Below are 19296 nucleotides of genomic sequence, written 5' to 3'. Positions count from 1 at the left end.
ACCTGTGCCAGCACAGGGCCAGTGACATGCTTATTCCATTGGGGAATAGTAAGCATGAAATTGAGTTTCCAGCTCAAGGACCCATTAGAAGTCAAGACTACAAGACAGCCAGTGGTCCACGCCTTGTCCTCAGTGCCAATCAATCCCCTCATGTTGTCGTGATCAGAAACAGCTCTAATAAATGAGTAAGGACACTAAGGGCTCTAGGCTGAGCCCTGACATCCATGTCAGTAACTCTACTTCCTCCCATGCTGCCAGCTTATAGCTGTTTGACGTCACACATCAATAACACGGGGACCAGGACATGGGAGCACCACTGCACGCCACATCCTAGTCCTTTTCTTCCAGAGTCTGGGATGTAGACCAAGAAGAAAAGTGTCTACTAGAGGGGAGGGTGCGGCCCATGCCTGGGTGGTGAGCTCTGCACCTGAACCGTTTCTGGTCCTCTGGCATTTCTGTCCTGGTCCTGTGTGTGTGCTGACTGTTGCCCCCGGCACCTGTTGCTCAGGATGTCTGTACAGAATGTGCCAGAACTTGCCGTGCTGTTCTTATCTTCACTGGGGATGTCCCCACAAACACCTACAAAAGTCAAGCCAAGAAGTTAATGTTTGGAGAGGCTGGAAGATTGCTCGCATCCTACACGAGACACAGACGTTTCCTTGAGTGACACTGTGACAGTGAACGTTGACAGCTGTGGAGGACGCTGTGAGTTTAGCATTTCAGAGAGAATGTCGTATCTAGAGTAGAGAAAGGGAAGGTTCTAGATGTGATTGGAAACAAGTAGAAGTCACTCGTGTGGCCCAGTTATGAAAACATGGGAGCAGGGGGCTCCTGTTGTTTGTGTGATTGGGACAGGACAGGGAGGAGGGAGGAGAAGAAAAGAGAAAGGGAAAGAGGAGAAGGGAGAGGAGGGGAAGGAGAGGGAGGGGAGGGTGATGAGTTCTTTCTATCTTCACAGCAGGCTACCAGGAAACTGTCATCTCAGTTTAATTAGAATCAGATTAGTTAATTAATTAAATTGAACAGATGAACTACTTTGTCACAAATCCCATGTTCAATATGTGGGGCTTCTCTTAACCCTGATCTTTGACTAAACATGTAGTATTATTAAGGGTGTACTTGGTGGCACCTGGCTATTGGCACCTCTAAGTGAAGGCTGGCCATGAATCCTTTCTTCCTCCAACTGGCACAGAATAAATCAAAAAGCGTGAGATGTGGATAAGTAAGTAGACCCTGGAGTAAGGTAATCAACATAGCTGGCCTTTGATTTCTTCATATCAAAATATGTCAGTAGCGTAATATTGCAGGATTGGTGAAACAGATTATTCTTAGACTGAAGATTCTGTGTGTATATATAAAGGCGTGTGTGTATATCAGCAATTGTACTTAATGTGCTCATATTAATAGCTCAACAGGTGTGTATTGGAGAAAGGCAAGCATAACAGAGTTCCTTGAGACCTGGAGGTGGGAACACATGTGTGGATTGACTATTGTGACACAGCTGACTAGCGCCCAGGGAATTAAGTGCCTATGCTCAATTATCGGATCAGTTTGATGTAATAAATTTGGTCTTGAGTGTTCCAAATCTGAGACTCTGTGGTATCGAGTGAGTGGGGAGGATAGAAGTTCAGTCTCTTAGGCCATGGTCCTGATTATTTTCCCCACATAGTTCACGGTCACTATCCGTGGGGCAGTATTGCAAACATCCGTCCACTTTCTTCCATGCCCTCATTAAGCAGGAGATGGGACTTGAGACCTGAAAAGCCACACTATCCAACTGTGCCCCCTGTACCAGAAGTATAAGCTAGGAGCGGTGGTGGTTAATGGTGATTAGCAGCTTGATAGGATCTATAATCAGTTAAGAGACGTATCAGGTCAGTGAGGGCATTTCCAGGAAGCCTCTCCTCAGAGTGGGCAGCACCTTCTGACCTTGCGAGAAGCACAGCTCTCTTGCTGGATCTTCTGTTGTTTCTGGATATCTATCCTTAGCAGTGTGGTCCGAAGACCAGCAGCTTCCCAAGAATCTTTGAGGCTCTCAGTGCCACATGGGACAGCTAGGGCATCCAGCCTTGTGCATGAAGCAGCTACTGTCCTCAGCTCTCCAGAGCAGGCACCCACTACTGTGCTACCCATCCTGCACCATTTAAGTCAGTTTTTTGAAAAATAAAAAAAAAATCCCCTTCTGTAATATATATGTGTGTGTGTGTGTGTGTGTGTGTGTGTGTGTGTGTGTGTGTGTGTGTGTGTATTCATTCTTTTGGTTCCATTCCTCTAGGGAAATCTGACCTTTTACAGTTGATTATAGCTCAGATAGCAATAACTGTTCATAGCTGCTCGTGATAGCTGTTAGCTGCTGGCTCCTAATGCCCAGTCTGGAGCAGCTGCCGTAACAGAAGGCCACCACTGAATGTCTTTCTCCGGCAATGGGTCAGCTCAGGAGAAGCAGCTATTGTAGCAGAGTCATGTTCCCCACAAGGAACTGGGCCACCAAACAGAGATGGCACTGAACTCCCAGACAGTGAATGCACCTGTTGTCTGGAACTGCAAAACTGTGCCCTGTCAGAGTGCCCTAGATTTTGGATAACAATTTCCAACATCTTCCCTTCGGTCCATGGAGACTGGAGGGGAACATCAATGAATTGGCTGGAATACCCAGACCTAGCCACATATCGAGAAAGGAGTTTAGGATATCATTTGCCTTGTGATGTTTGGCAGTCATTGTTTTTACTTTAAAAGTTGTATTTAAAGCTATTGGGATTGTTGCCGGGAGAATCACTAGATTTATGGAGGAGTTAGCCACAAGTGACTTGTAGAAAATACTGTCGTATAGTCATTTTACCATTCTCTGTTGCAGCAAGCCACTCCACCACAGAGTGCTAATGCCATTGGCACCCAGCACCTCTTGTATATAGTTATTGCAAATACTGTTCTGAAATGCATAACTTCAAAATTACCTTTTTTAAAGTAAATAATTGTTTGAAATCTATTTTGTAAAGATAAAACGTACAATAGAATTTCTGGAGTACAGATTAAACTATTTGCACTAACACACGTGATGTGCATGATTTAATAAAATAACTTTAATCTCCAAAAAAAAAAAAAACAATTTCCAACATCTTGACCACTATAGTAGGCTGTCCTTGGACCTCACTGAATTGTGATTTACCCATCTGGTTCATTTCCTGACAACATAGAAAGTGAACTGAGTGCCCTCAAGGTGGAGAATGTGGAGGGAAATGCCAAAATTACTGACCTGCCTCAGAAAGAGGTGTTGGGGCTATAACATCCCAGAGAGACAGTAGCCTTGAGGTCAGCATGATGGGAGTGCTGGAGCTGGCCCCCAGGCATTGTGAAAGACCCTAGTGACACTACCTGCAGTGAGGGTAAGAGACAGCTACTTGGTGACAGCCTGTGCAAGGGTGAAACTGGATTTCCAAGAGCAGCTGTGATGCCTGCATTTAGAGATGAGCCTGAGTTTGCAGGCCACCTCACGTAAGTTACACAATCACCAACCCAAAAAGCATCAGTAGTAACCAGAGTGAAGGGGAAGCCTCCAATGTGCGGTCCTTAGTGACCAGCCTCCCTCCATTCCTTCTTTCAAGAACCCCACCAAAATGCCCCAAGTAAACACAGTATTATTCTTTGGCCTACGCACTTGTTGCTTAGCTGTTGTTCTTAAAGTCAGAAGATGAAGAAAACAACCTTTTTCAACTAGGAATTTAGGAGCTGAACTGTGGCTACACCGTAAGAATACTGTGCCTGCGGTGCAGAAGCAGCCTGGGGACAGGTTTATTCTCTTTTCCAGATATCTATGCAACTGCTCCACCTGAGCTCAGCTTTAGAAATCTTGGACTTGAGTGTCGATAAGAATTCCTTCCCTGAGGATGTCGGGGAGGTGAGGTGAGAGGGAGGAACTGGGAGGAGAGGAGGGAGGTAAGGCTACGAAGCTATGATTGGGATGTAAAGCAAATAAATTAATTAAAAAAGAATTTCCTTAATTGTGAAGTGTCGAGAAACTGGCAATTTCTTATCAAAGGAGAAGAAGGGGGAGGAGGAGGAGGAGGAGGAAGAGGAGGAGGAGGAGGAGGAAGAGGAGGAGGAGGAAGAGGAAGAGGAGGAGGAGGAGGAGGAAGAGGAGGAGGAGAGGAATTTCCTCCCTATCATGCGAGGCTGGGCAGAAACACAAACACAATGATGAGTATATCCAGCCATAAAAATGAAGAGGTTGGGGTTGGGGATTTAGCTCAGTGGTAGAGCGCTTGCCTAGGAAGCACAAGGCCCTGGGTTTGGTCCCCAGCTCCAAAAAAAAGAACCAAAAAAAAAAAAAAATGAAGAGGTTGCTGCCTTTCGGGGAGACAGGCAATCGTGGGACCACGCTCGCCCCTGCCACTGCAGAGCCTACTGATTCATGCCACTGTGTTGCCCGCTTACAAGCCATGGCCATGCATGCGGAGAGCGACACAGAAAAACTACATAGAGCTTTGCATGCTGTGCTCAAGGTGATAACAGGGGAGACGGATCCATTGTCCAAAGTAAGATGAAACGAACCTTTTGGCTGAGAAATGATTAATTCTATGTCGTCAGGAGAATTCTGGATCATTTTAACAGCCATGTTGAATGTGAAGCCTTCCATGCTGATATGATTCAAGGCTAGTATCTTCCCTCCTGGAGAGAGAGCGGGGTAGCGGGGGGGGGGGGTGGAGAGAGCTCAATGACCCCATCGAGGAAACCAGAAAAGTGGTACCTTAAAACGTCTCAGGCAATTTAACTCAGGGTGTACCTGGTTTGATCTTTTTAGCTCTTTCTGCTGGTCCCCCAGGTATAAGGGAAGATATGAAAATGCCAGTCTTTGATTGCTCTTTGTCTTCTCCCTCATAAATGACAAAACCTGTAATCAAGATGGCATTTAAGGATAAGATGAGAATGACTCTGTGGCTCACACAGCTACACAGTGCTGATAACTTCACCTCAGTGGGACGCCAGCGGAAAGCAGACTGTGCCCTCCACCATCCACAGCTAAGGTTAGAACTGCAGCCCACCAGCACAGGCTGGCTTTGTGACAGGAGTCTGGGTAGCCTGCACCCATCTGTGCGTTGTATGTGCTTCGCATGCATGCAGGTTCACATGTATGTGTGTGCACGTGCATGTAGAGCTCAGAGTTTTATGTCAGATGTCTTCCTGGATTCCTCTCCGCTTTATCGCTTCATACATTCTTTCACACGTGTTTATGGGTATTTGCACGTGTGTCTGTGTACCACGTGCGCAATGCCTGTGGAGGCCAGAAGAGGTATCAGATCCCCCGAGACTGGAGTGACGGTTGTGAGGCGTCATCTGGGTTTCAGCCCTTCCACTTTATTTATTGAAGCAGTCTCTCAGAGAATGTGAAGCCCACTGATTCAGTCTAAATAGACAGCTTGCTGGTGGAAACCCTGCCTCCGTTTCCCGAGTACCAGGATTGCAAGCACAGCACCACATACACCCAACTTTTTTATGTGGGTACTGGGGATCTGAGCTCTGGCTTCACATGAGCATGGCAAGCATTTTATCAACTGAGCCATCGCCCCAGTCCTAGGGAAGATGATTCCTAACCAAACACTCTGTTTCGATATCTTTTTTCTTACACAGCCTAAGGGTTTGAAATTGTGATTATTAATTGAAGACGAGAAAAATCACCTACACCTCTACATTCCTAAGAACCTACTTAAACTGCAGAAAGGTCGGTACAAGATTTGTCTGTGTATGTGTGGTGGGCGTGTAATTCTGTGCTTAGACACACATCAGTGCTTGCAAAGAATCCTTCTTCCCAAAAGTCTTAGAGGTTTCCTGGGGCATTAGAGGACAGGAAAAATGGAAAGAATTGTTGAAAAATTCAAGATAGGAGAGAAGTGTCTGGGTGGAGAGTGAAAAACTCAAAGGAAAGAATGGTATCGTTCTCCCTCTGCGGAGAAGAGCCTGGGCCTCACCCTGACGGAGCCCCCTTACCAAAGCCAAGAAGTGGATCTCGCTTCAGCATCACGCACATGATGTCGCCGTTGGGTTCGTCCATAAAGCCCTTCCTCTTGCTCTTCTGTGACCCTGAGGCAGAATCAAAGCAGCATATCTAGGTTTTCCTGCCCAAAGAGTTGGAAACTAAGAAAAATGCACACACAAAGAAGAGAGAGCAGCTCATAGAAAATCTTCTGTCAACCTGGGAACAGATCACTGAGCGCATATTCCACTGGACCACAGCTGGTCCACTGTCAGTCAAGATTTTACTATAAGAGTAGAGACCACGGCAGAGTGGTCAATGATGTCCATTTTCTGTATGATTTACCATAAATCTCCCCCCATTCTACCCTGGTGCTAGAGATGGTGCTTGGCCATATATATACACATAATGTTCCTCCTTCAGAGCAATGTCCTCTCTGCAAAGGTCAATAACTCCATGATAATCAGAGACAGCACGAGACCTGGAGGTGAGAGTGTGACTAATGTCTCAGCAAAATGGTAAATGCTGAGACACCTTCGGGCAGCCTTTAAGGCTGTGGAAAATAACTCTAAAAACATGAATTCAAAAAGATATCATTTCTCAACTATGCCAAATTTAAGGATGCAATATGAATTGTATAAGGAGTTTCACGGATCTGAAGTAACAGAGGCGGCTGCACTGGAAGCCACCTTGTCAGGAAGATAATAAGGAAGGTGATAAAGAGACTTAAGAGACTGGTGATTGCATGGCAAGATCCTACCCACCTAATGTTTTTTTTTTTTATGCTTACAAAGGCAGGCAGATTCCCAAATTCAATGTCAGCCTGGGACAGGGGGAGTTTAGGTCCAGGCCTAAGAGTAGTTAGAACAGTAATTTCAGGGTAGCTTATCATCTGTGCTTAACCAAGACAGTCAGGTCTCTGAATTCTTTGGCAATGTGTTTTTTTAAAAAATATGTTTGCTGTCTCTTTCTGAGAATCAAAACTATCACCTTCTAGATTCATGGGCCAGTCAAGGTCAGATGTTGCCTGAGAGGTCTTCTCAAATCCAAGGAGTTTTAAAAATAACTTTCAAAGTGACATGATTGTGAACTTTCTTTGCAAACCGAAGTGGTGTTTTGCAAAGAAGTGCAGGTGTGAGACTCCCTTCCCTGCACCTGGCCAGGGTTCAGTCCGCACCTGCACACGTGCTGTGACCAGCTGTCCCAAAGAGAGTATGAGTTGGCCTCTGGTTCAAACCGATGCTGTGCAGCTGCTCTCCGCCAGTGTACGGGCTGAGGGAAAAGACCGAAAGGTAAGACCGGTGCTCCTGGAAGAACTTCTTGGCCATTTGTTGGTGTGGCCTGGAGAAGGCAGCTTTGTCGCCAGAAATTCAGCAGATTCCCTCAACCAACTCCCCAACACTAGATGCTGGTCTAGTGAAGGGGACAACAGAAGTAGGGATGGTGTTAGGGCCTCTGTCCCAGAGCGCTCATTATACTCACCCAGACTTCACATGAACCTTCGCTCTACACCTTAATTTGCATATGCAGCTGCTCTAGAACCCCATTTCCTCAACCATAAAAGAAGAATGATCTTCCGACTTCCTAGGCTCATGAAGGTCTCCAAACCCAAGCTGAAGCTAGACAGCTATGCTGGCTTACCTATGTTTTATTGTTCACTCTTGCTTTCAGCTAAAGGTCTCTAGAAGAGCCAGGTAACCCCACACATGTTGTGTTCTTTGACTGCAGGCTCAACCAGATTAGTTGGATGCCCCCCGCCCTGACACATAGGGAGTTTCTATGCAGGCATTCAACTGGCTACTTGTGCAGTGGCATGGTCTAGGTGTATTTTGTTCCCCAAGGGCTCAAGGGTTCAACTGTTGAAAGTTTGGTTATCTGGGAGGTGCTAGGTCACTGGCAATTCCTTCTTGGAAGGGATTAATTAGTTCTTATGGGATCCAAGATGGTTGTTCTGAAAGAGCAAGGGGCTTCCTGGCCCTGTCTTTCCACTGAGTCTCTCTGACCTCCACAGAGACATCTGCCATTAGACAAAGCAGCTAGGGCTGACAGTGGGAGTGGAGGGAGCAGCAGAACCAGCACCACGCTGTTTGGATTCTCCATTCTCAACTATGTGAGCTATCTGAACCCTTCTCTCCTTTAAGGTACCCTTCTAGGGCCTTTGTTTATATAAAACAACAGAAAACAGACTGGTGCCTATAATATTCCCTTAAGCAAAGCCTGTTCTGCATAGTACACTGATAATGAATCAAGTGGCCCAGGGCCACCTCAAACACACCCAGAAAGATGCAGAGTGCAGAAGGTAAGAACCGACACCAATGAGCTAGGGAATAGCAGGCCTCCAGCACAGCCAACCACCAGAGCAGTGCCATTTAGCCTGCCCCTTACCACACTGGTTACACACCTGGACAGCAGCAGGGGATGCCCGTGCAGTCAGTTGTCCATGGACCCTCTCTGGGTCCTCAGATTTGGGAGGTGGAGCTTGTCGTGGGAGCAGAGGCAGACCAAAGTAATTCTTTCTAAGCTGGGAGGAGCCTCATTCTGTAACTACTCCCTTGCATCTGGCCTTGCAGTTAATGCAACCCAAATTGACTAAAACTCATTAGGGGTCAAGCCCTGAACCAGCAAGGAGCCAAGTGTGTATGAGCCAGATGTGGGCCAGCCCTATGGGAGTTTGGGGGGCATCAGCCTTCCAAGACCCAAGTGCCCAAGGAGAGACATTAGCAGTCGAACAGGCTCAAGAGAAGGAAAGACACCGCACCCAAGGAGGACCTGCGAAGGGCATGGGAATGTAGTGTCTCTTGGTGTCCTTTTAAGAACAGCAAGGGCTTATCTGGCCTGGGTTTCTATGGCTCATGTGACCTGGGCCACCCAAGGAACCGTCTCTCAATTGTTCAAAATCCACTTACTGTTGACTGCAGAAAGACAAATGGTATATGAGGCAGTTATTACATGAGGAGTGACACTCATAGACAGAAAGTAGTGTGTGCTAAGGGCTGGGTTAGGGTTAGGCGTGGGTGGGAGGTAGTTTCTACATGGGCAGATGAGGAGCCCCAGGATGGTGAGGCCCAACAATGTAAATGTATCCAAGGCCAGAGCCTTAGAAACAACAAAGTAGAAGGTATAAAACGGTTATGATGATACATTTTATGCCTTGTGTGTTTTACCTCGAGTTTTTTTTTTCTTTCTGAAAATGCCAACCTCTCAAAATTCATTTCCTGAAAACTTCCACATTCTGTCTCCAGAGCTGAAGATACAACTGGCACAGTGCTATTCTTGGGAGTCTCTGAGCTTAGAGCAGACGGAGGAGAGCACGTGCTTGTCAGGACCACACAGGCGGGGAGAGGCTGTCCTAAAGGGAGCCAGTGCAGCAGGGGAGGAGCCAGCCCTTGGCCAGGCAGTCAGGAAAAGGCTCCAGAGGAGTGACCAGAGGGAAGTGGCCAGCACCCCTGTACTCAGAAGCTCTGCATAAATGACTTCTATGAATGGCAGTGGTGATGAGGGTTCCCCTTAGGCTGCTTGCTGTTCCCACTCTAACTCTAGCCAGCATGCCTCAGATACCAAGCCATCAGAAAGACCTACGCTTTCCCACATGATCTCGCCTGGTCATTTCTGCATACTCTTGAGCACCAGGACAAGTACCATGTCTGTGCTGCAAATACCAAATCCATAGCACCCACCCAGGACATAGCATCATAGTGGATGCTGAAGAAACTACTCCAGTTAGACTGACGGGACAAGGGACAATCTACTTCTAAGGACCTGCTTCTACCTGTCACCACGCTTCCAGTATATGAAACTTTTTGGAAGACACTTTATATCTAAACATTAGCAGAGGCCTTTAGAGGAACGAGATAGCCGAACCGCACTTCCTTCCTCTTGCTATCCTTTCTCTCCCACCCAGCAGAAATGGCTTCTTTCACCACATACTCCTGCCATGGCATGCAATGGGTCCCAAATCAGTGGAGCCAGATGACAATGGATTGAAACTGTGAGTCAGTATTCACCTTACCTCTTTCTGAGTTTATTACTTGCAGTGTTTTGTTACAGCAAAACTGGCCTTCTTCTGCATTTTCTTTCTTTTTTTTCCTTTACATTTTAAATTACAGTGTGCGTGCGTGTGTGTGTGTGTGTGTGTGTGTGTGTGTGTGTGTGTGTGTGTGTGCACTCACGCACATACACTACAGTGTGGGTAAAGGTCAGCAGGCAGCAGATGACCTTCAGGGGTTGTGAGGTTTGGCAGCAGGCACCTCCGGCTGCTGACTCCTCCCAGCCCTGCTTCTGCCTGTAAACAATGAAGTGCTAGAAAATGCTCTAAACCAATGGGTGATGGGTAAAAGATGGCCACAGATCCACTGACACGCATTGAGATGGGGCCCATTTCTATTCCTTTTGAAGCTGTATGAACTCAGAAATGATGGTAGACGTGAGGAGGTGCTGGCTCTGGTATGACCGCTGGCAAGCTCTTCCAGGTCCCTAGAGCTCAGAGCAGCAGTGCAGACCCTCACTGGAGTATGGGAAGGGCTGAGGCTGCAAAGGAGGAAGAGGGTCTCAGCACGGAGTACCCCAGCCACCTCCACACAGAAGGCACCTTTTGATGACCATCACACCCTCGATAGCACACAAAGCCACAAAGCGAAGTTCTGCCTTCTTTTCTAACCCACAAAGCTGGGAGGCCAACTGCCAGCCTGCACCTCTCTTCTTGGGGCGCTTTGTCATGGAGACTCAGAATGAGGTTTGTTTGCATCCTCCATATTGACTGACATTTGTACTGCATAGGGAGATGCGTTTGCACCAGCAGAATTGGGGCAAGAATTCCCAAAGCATTACTTTAAGGTGTCTGCGTATATGTGTGTATTTCAGTTCAAATGAATCATCTGTTCCCTCCTGCTGAAGGAGATGTGGAACTCATCTCCCCCCAAAGCGGATCCTTCCACCCCCTCAGCAGTAAGCAGCCTAGAAATCTGTGCTATTTACGTAATTGACTTGTAAGCGTGATCCAAGTTCTAGGCTATTTTTAAATGTATGGATCATTGTTTGACAATGGAACATTGCATTAGGAACTCTCTGCATTCACATTCGAATTTGAGTGACAAGCCTGGAGAGTAGCAGCAGGTCAAGGTGGCAAGTACGATCTCCAGGACTGGTGGCTGTGTTTGTATCCTAGCCCCTGAGTTTCCCCTTCTGGAAAATGGGGAAAAAACAATACAAACTTGGCAGCTCTGTGTCGGTTAAGTCAGCTGGGGAACAGGTGCTCAGAGCAGTACCCGGCTTATGAGAGCCCCTGGCTTATGATAGCCCCTGATTTATGATAGCCCCTGGCTTATGATAGCCCATGGCTTATGATAGCCCCTGGCTTATGATAGCCCCTGGCTTATGATAGCCCATGGCTTATGATAGCCCCTGGCTTATGATAGCCCCTGGCTTATGATAGCCCATGGCTTATGATAGCCCCTGGCTTATGATAGCCCACAGCTTGTGACAGCCCCTGGCTTATGATAGCCCCTGGCTTGTGATAGCCCCTGGCTTGTGATAGCCCCTGGCTTATGATAGCCCACAGCTTGTGACAGCCCCTGGCTTATGATAGCCCCTGGCTTGTGATAGCCCCTGGCTTGTGATAGCCCCTGATTTATGATAGCCCCTGGCTTATGATAGCCCCTGGCTTATGATAGCCCACAGCTTGTGATAGCCCACGGCTTGTGATAGCCCCTGATTTATGATAGCCCATGGCTTATGATAGCCCCTGGCTTATGATAGCCCACAGCTTGTGATAGCCCATGGCTTATGATAGCCCATAGCTTATGATAGCCCCTGGCTTACGATAGCCCATGGCTTATGATAGCCTCTGGCTTATGATAGCCCTGGCTTATGCTAGCCCACAGCTTGTGATAGCCCATGGCTTACAATAGCCCCTGGCTTGTGATAGCCCATGGCTTATGATAGCCCCTGGCTTATGATAGCCCAGCAATGATTACTGGCATTTGCTAATTTTTCCTTCTTCGACTTGCTGTCACCACCCAGTTCTCTCTCTACCAGAAGACTACGGGAGTGACATCTGACCCTATGGCAGTCAACTTAACCATAGTGGTCTCCGGTCCATCTCTGAATCACATTAACAGCGACCCAGTGAACACACATGTTCTTAGGCATTGAAGTCCACAGACTAAAGCCTCTGGTACAGGTGGTCCAGTGTACCACATGCCTGGTCTTCTGGGCTCTGAAGAAAGATGAAGCCTACCTGCTTCTGTTTCTCCCCATCTCGGGCTCCTTGCTACCTTGCATGTTCTCCATAGCTGTGCCCAGTTGGCCTCCTGTGGCATTCTGCAGCCTGGGTACGCACAACTCATTTTCCGAGCAGGACAGTTTCTGAATCCAAGTGAGAGGGTTGGCCTGTGTCTGGTGTGCAGAATTCAAACTGGCTATTTGTGCAAACTTATCCTGACCTGAATTGGGGAGAAAAGACAGACAGACACAAGAGATTACACTGGCTTCACTCATTGCTCTCGAGACAGTGACACACTCCTGACCATGACTCGTCTCTCCCAGTTCTTTTTCTGCACGGAGAGACTTTAAAACTGCCCCCTGATAACTTGGAGAGTTCTTGTGCCTAACTCCGAAAATACAAGTTCTTCTAATCAGTACTCGCTAATGAAAGATGCTTCGGAAGCCTTAGAAGAGAGCCAAGACGGTCCCTGAGCTGATAGACTGGGAGCCAGGAACCTGCTCTAACTGGTGCCACTCCAAGCTCCAGCAGGCCCTAGACAAAATGAGCATCCATGCCTCATTCTGCATTTCCCCTCACAGACCTGCTCTTGCAAACAGTTCTGTAGCAAAGCATCAGGCACCCAAAGGCTCTTCCCTGTACAGGATGATCTCTAATGTCTACACAGCTTACTATGCCCCCAAACTAAGAGTCTCCTGCCGGGTCCTAAAAGCACACATTAGAAGTACCGACCCTCAGCTCCAGTCCTTTCCCCCTTCTCAGAGGGCTTAAGAAATGAATCCAGCAAGATACTGAAAATGGGGCTGTGGTTATGAGGAGTACGGCACTCAACTATTTGTGCTCAGAGAAAAGTGAGATTTCACTAAAAGATGTCTTAGGTTAACTAGTCCTTGTTCAAAGCTACATCTTTCTTGCTGCTAAGGCTGTCCCAAAGACACTGCCATGCTGAGAGGCAGTGTCTGTCCACTGCCACTGTCCACTGGGCAATTCACAATATAATTGTGATGTCCGTAATGATTTCGTCTGGATGTTGAGGGCTCAAGCCCAGGTTCGTTACAGCATCTCAAACACCCAAGAGGCATCCTGAGCTAAGGGAAAGGTCACTGGGGTGAGACCCTGGGCCCCACAAGAGTAGTCCTGTAAGCATAGGCTCAGGGAAGGGCCAAGTACACCCCAAAGGCCAAGACCCACCCACAAAAAGTGCTGAGAAAAGACTTGGAGCCCACTCGGTCGTGATGGCAAATGCTGCCTGATTTCATCCTGGAACTGTGCACTTGTAGGAACTGGTGACTTTTACTTCTCCCCAAGGATCCAAACAGAACTGTGAATAAAGTGCCTGCTGAGACAATGTGCGGAGGGATGACTAAGAGACATTTGGAAAATGTTCAACTTCTCACCCATCGAAGAAGCAAAACAAAGCCACAGTGAGAGATCAACTGTACCTGTCAAATGAGCACAGAAAACGCAATGGCATCCACTCTTCAAGAATGAAGAAAAAATAAATGAAATCAGGACGGCACAGGGCTCCAGCCTTCCACAGTGACAGACACTCAAGAGACACGCTGAGGCTTTAAAAAGTCCCTGGCTGGGTGCCCAAAGTTATACTTCTGAGGTTAAGGAGTGACACAGAAGCCAGAAAAAATATTTTTCTAATGATGTTTATCACCGTTGCATTTGCAATATTGAAAAAAATATATCAAAAGAAATGATTAATTTTATTTCCATGCAAGTCATTTATTTATCCATCCATCCATCCATCCATCCACCTACCCACCCACTCACTCATTCATCCATCCATCCATTCATCTATCCATCCATCTGCCCATCCATCAAAGAAACAGGTATTAAAGGCCGACCCCATAGCATATGCCTAAAATCTACCTGGAAGGCTGAGGCTAAAAGATCCTGAGTTTAATGCCACTCTGGCTACGGAGCAAGACTGACTCTAAATTAATTAGCTGATTGGTGAATAAATGAGACAAAAAGCATGCATATACCACTTCTTATTTGTCTGTTCTATACCAGAGCTGGGAAGGTTATGACTTACTGTCCCTACCTTCAAGAAATTCCTGACACAACTGAACACAGCAGATGTCACAGATAAAATGACAGAGGTCCGCAAGAGGAGGCAGTGGCCCCCTCCACCTGGGAAGGGATCAGCTGGGAACAGCCAATCAGAGAAGGCTTCAAGATGGAGGTTACCTTTAACTTACTCTAGAAGAGACAGACTATCTTGAGAGTCTAATCCCAGAAGGGCTGGGTAAAGCATCCCTGCGGAGGCCACTGTATTAGTTGCTTTTCTCTTTACTGTAATTAAATACCCACCTGACGCATCTTAAGGTAGGTAAGTTTTATTTTGGCTTATAGTTCAAGGGGGAGTCTGTCATGGTGGGAAAGGCATAGCAGTAGAAGTGTGCGTCCACAAGCAAAAAGCAGAGAGCAATGAATACCAATGCTCAGCCTGCTTTCTCGTATTCTACCCAGGACTGCAGCCCACAGAAATGGCGCCACCTGTAGTTAAAGTGGGTCTTTCCACCTCAGTTAACCCAGTCTAGATAAAATCGTTCATGGCTATGCCTGGAGGTTTATCATGATCCTGTCAAGTCGATGGCCAGTATTAACTGTCTAAACCACTGAACACCAAGACACAGAATACTGCAGTGGACATGGATTTGGGCAGGTATCAGAATGGCATACAGGACAGCTGGGAAGCAAAGAGAGGCATCAGGACAAGGAAGGAGTCTAAGCTGGGGCCAGACTGGGAAAAGTCCCCTCAGAACTTGGGGGTCATCTCTGCTGACAGTGTGGAACTGTGAACAAGCTTCTGCAAGGGAAGCATGACTGTGACTGGATCAGAGCTTTTGAAAGGTTACTTCGAAGGCTGGAAGACCAGTCAACAAAGTCTAGCCGGATGCCTGTCTGACAGCATGGGGTGACAGGTAGAGAAGGAAGGAAAGGTACTGGTCAAGTTTCCCAGTTTTCTGTAGAGTGTGATTGATGGTCCCATTTAAACAAGATGTCAAAAAGAAGGAAATGGAAGAGACCAACTCTGGAAATGAGTTGGGACAGGTAAAAGTTGTTGGCTCCCCCCCCCCCAGGAAGCATTGAGACTGGGGAGATTTCTCAGTCTTGAAAGCACCAGGACCTGAGTTTGAGCCTTAGTGATTGACAGAGAAAAGTCAGGCACAGAAGCGCGTATTTTGATCTCAGAACTGAGTGGGGCAGGGGGGGAGGAGACAGACAGATCCCTGGGACTCCCGGGCCTGATAACCTTATCCAGTCAGCGCCTCAGCTTGTCAGGAGATCCTAGCAGACAGACAGCTCCTGAGGACAGACACCTGAGCTTGTCCTCTGGCTTCCATGTGTATGCACACACATGTGCATACATGCTCACATGCGTACACACATGCACATACAGGGGTGGGGTGAAAACATGGTATCTGCAGAGTTTCTCACAGAGATTCTTAAAAGGCAAAGGGGGATTATTTAAGTGGATCTTCTTAATGTAAACGAAATGTTAGAGCCCTGAAAACTCCTAAGATTACAGAGTTTGAAGTTTGGAAAAACAAAACAAAATAAAACAAAACAGTGTATTAAGAGCAAAGGAGGCCTGAAGGAACAATTTCACACCTGAGCTCAGAGTGCCTGTATAAACATTTTACGGCTGCTCAAATCAGGCCATAAGAACAGTACCCGTCATGTTTACACACAGCATCTCGGCAACAGCAGGTACGTCAGGCACAATTAATTTGCATCTAGACCCATTGAATTCCTCTGAAACCAGCAGCCGGTGTTTCAGGGACATAGTCACAGGTTTGTGCTGTTGTAGGCCATGAGTTACTTTTGCTCCTTATGTTTGTTTCTGTTTCCCAAAGCTCTGATCCTGTTCTCCAATTCATTCAGGCCACAGACTGGCTCTTAGACCTCTGTGTATATTGCCTGGCCCAGAAACAAATCCAATAGGTAGAAGCTACTGTCACCATTGTTTACAGTACACCGAGCATTGGGTAGTGAGCTAGAAACATGACATACTGTCTCACTGGTAGCAGAGACCTGAGAGGCTCAGTGTGTCCTAATGAGGACACCAAGATTCAGAGAGGGGACCTGAGCTCTCATAGCCACTCAGCAGAGTCTAAGAGACACCCGAGGCTTCTTCACTAGCCAGGGCCTTTCTGCCTTGTGCTTGGGCTGAAGTCACTTAGGTTCCTTTGCACACAGATCTGGTTCAATAGGTGTGAGGTGGGTCCAGAATTCCGCATCCTTAGTAGCTCAGGGGCTCTCAGTGCATCATTGTAGCTAAATGTTCCCTTTTACAAACAGAAGAGATACACAGAAGTCAAGAACAAACATGATGTAGTCAGCACCCAAAGAGAAGTCTCAGGCATTCAAGGCTCTGCTAGGAAAATGGTGAAAAGCACGGGGGAAAGTAGGTGAGCTCTGGGATCTGGAAGCCCCAGCATCAAGCGGCTGATACATGGTTTCATTTCTCCACACCCTGGTTTGCCCCTCATAGTAATGTCAGTTCTAGCCTCATAGGCTGACTTAACTAGTAGAGTTTGAGAGAACAATGCATACGCTGTGGTCATAAATGAAATTTTCATGCACGCACGCACGAGTGCACACGTGTGTGTGTGTGTGTGTGTGTGTGTGTGTGTGTGTGTGTATGTGTGTGTGTGTGTGTGTGGTGGGGATTCCCCTAGAACTAGACTTACAGACTGTTATAAGGTAGGTGCCATGTAGACACTGGAAATCAAATCCATGTACCTGATGGAGCAGCCAATGCTCTCAACCATTAAGTTATCTCCAGGACCAAAACAAGGTCATTTTTTGGAAGGAATTATCATATAGAAAAGGAGGAGGAGAAATAGTCTATGGCTCTATAGCACACAGTCAATAAACACTAACTAGTGTCATGCGATTGGATGACCTCATTTTAGTCATTAATATCTCTCTAAATTACATCAGTAATACAAGCCCATTGGTAAAGTTTAATACTGAGAAATATTAAGGCATGCTTACATGTGTAACTCCTTAAGGTATTAATATGTGTGTTGTATTTATTTCCAGTTTTATAAAATGAAAGTATTAACCACATGACTATATATAAACTATCCATTCCAATTTAAACATAAACCATCAAAACCTAAATAAAATAAGATTTAATTTCTAGGTTGCTCCTGCTCAAGAGTGCACATGGCTGGCGCCCCACCCACTACTGAAGGGAGGAGCTATTCCCTTGCAGGGCAGCACACAGGTCTCTGTTGCCCTCCCTCTCAGCACCGTGTCATGGACAGCTCCCCTTGCCATTAGCTCCTGTATTTATTACCTTAGGACAGGCATCTGCAGTCAACTTGTGAGTTCAAAGGATATAAACCTCCTTTCGGCTTCTACAAGGTTAGATGGATGAACAGAGGGAGGGAGGGAAAGGAGAGAGGAAAGAAGAGGGAGAAAGAGAGAGAAGGAGAGAGAGAGAGACAGAGAGAGACAGAGTGAAGGGGGAGAGAGAGAAAAAGGGGGAGGGAAGGATGGAGGGAGAGATCGATATCCAGTTGCATTCTGAGAAGATTGTATCAGTTTGCCCGAGTGTTATTAGCAGTTTTGTGAGAGAGCAAACCTGTCCACTTGCGTGTTGGTAACATAGTATACACTTACCAGTTAAAAGATGGGGAGGCTGCTCCAAGCCCATATGCGCATTAAACCAATGCTGGGAAGAGCAAAGGCCCAGCAAGTATTTACAGGTCTTGGCTGAATCTGTGACAAAGGTGTACTTTTTCCCGGTGGTGCTGCTGGTGACAGTGAGCTTCCTTCTCTGGAGGAAGCAAGCACAGACTTAGAGCCCTGACCCCCTTTACCTATCCCTTAAAGTACACGGGTGTAAGCAGTGATAAACCATCAGCTCCCCGCAACACACTTCTGGAGATGCAGGGCAGGTAATGTCTGACGAAGGCTCAACTTCTTTTCTTAGACAATGGCTAAACAAGACCCTTCTGCTTATTCTTCTCCTTCCATTGTGAGCCAAATGTTTGTCATATAATTGCTATTATCAAGGAGTGTGCTGGACAGAAAGAAGGTAGAATGAGTCAGGGGACACTGGGTCCTCACAAGTACGTTGCACATTGGTGGGCAAGCACTCCCATGGTTTTTATTCTACAAGCTCCAAGCTTCTTGCTCTGATGGGACAGGGAGTCAGCAGAAAACAGGCAGGCAGCTGCACTGTAATAAGCAAGCAGAGAAACTGAGCTGTATTCAGAACCAGCCACCACCAAGGCGGCAAGGTACTGACCCGGATCCTCGCTATGCCTCATTATAATACATTAGCATAGTAAGAGCTCTGCCAATGGAAACATAGAACAAAAATATAGTAGTGTTTTGAGCAGCATGCAAAGTAGCACATGTGCACTGGAAGCCTCCTCCCTTGTCTGGAAAAAAAAAAAACATAAAAACAGAAACACTTCTCCATGAAATGCAGCCTGCATCATTGTTCCTGGCTCCCCTGCCTATGGAAGGTCTGCCCTTCTTTTCTGTAATAAACTTTCACTTTTTATTTTTATTTCTGCCATGCCAAAGACAAAAGGCCCCACAAATGACGCCCAGGTTACAATTATGCTAAGAACTCTGCGAGCATCTGGTCTTCAGGGCTGCAGAATGAGGAATCGTTATGTTTACTCTAAACATGCTGTAGAAATCCTACAGATTTAGAGCCCTCAGAATGCACCCTGTGCTTTGGGCAGTAGCATGCTCCTTTAATCCCAGCGGTCAGGAAGTAAGAGCAGGTGGATCCCCACTCCAACCAGGGCTGCATGATGAGTCCCTGTCTCAATCAGTTAAACAGTCAATCAAATAAAAATGAAGTTTAAGGACTATCCTCAAACGAATTTGAAAGGGGGGGGAACCACACACACACACACACACACACACACACGTACACTCAGACTGCATTTGTAGCACAGAAACTGACAACTAGAGTGAACAAGTCTTTCCTTGTGCAAACTGCACACTTGACTTATCCTGCCTCAGCCATACTAAAAGATGTGCTAAACTGTATTTCTATTCTCTCTTGATAAAGTACAGTAAAATGCTATCATGTGGGGAAAAAAATAAAGGAAAG

General features: G+C 46.7%; 1 protein-coding gene across 4 annotated transcripts in view; it reads right to left on the bottom strand.

Moving 5' to 3' along the window:
- Frmpd2 (FERM and PDZ domain containing 2) overlaps positions 1 to 19296 on the bottom strand; it is a 119670-nt gene that overhangs the window by 34531 nt on the left and 65843 nt on the right. For all 4 annotated transcript variants that reach the window (XM_039094910.2, XM_039094911.2, XM_039094912.2 and 1 more), the window contains 7 exons: positions 17841 to 17997; positions 12204 to 12408; positions 7146 to 7240; positions 5983 to 6075; positions 4781 to 4888; positions 4549 to 4665; positions 428 to 579 (listed from right to left, as the gene is read on the bottom strand). In XM_039094910.2, the coding sequence (XP_038950838.1) occupies positions 428 to 579; positions 4549 to 4665; positions 4781 to 4888; positions 5983 to 6075; positions 7146 to 7240; positions 12204 to 12408; positions 17841 to 17997 (927 nt within the window). The remainder of the gene's footprint in view (positions 1 to 427; positions 580 to 4548; positions 4666 to 4780; positions 4889 to 5982; positions 6076 to 7145; positions 7241 to 12203; positions 12409 to 17840; positions 17998 to 19296) is intronic.

This window comes from Rattus norvegicus, chromosome 16 (assembly GCF_036323735.1).
Source record: "Rattus norvegicus strain BN/NHsdMcwi chromosome 16, GRCr8, whole genome shotgun sequence".
NCBI lineage: Eukaryota > Metazoa > Chordata > Mammalia > Rodentia > Muridae > Rattus > Rattus norvegicus.
The sequence above is the reverse complement of the archived record's forward strand: the minus strand, read 5'-3'. Positions and strand labels throughout refer to the sequence as shown.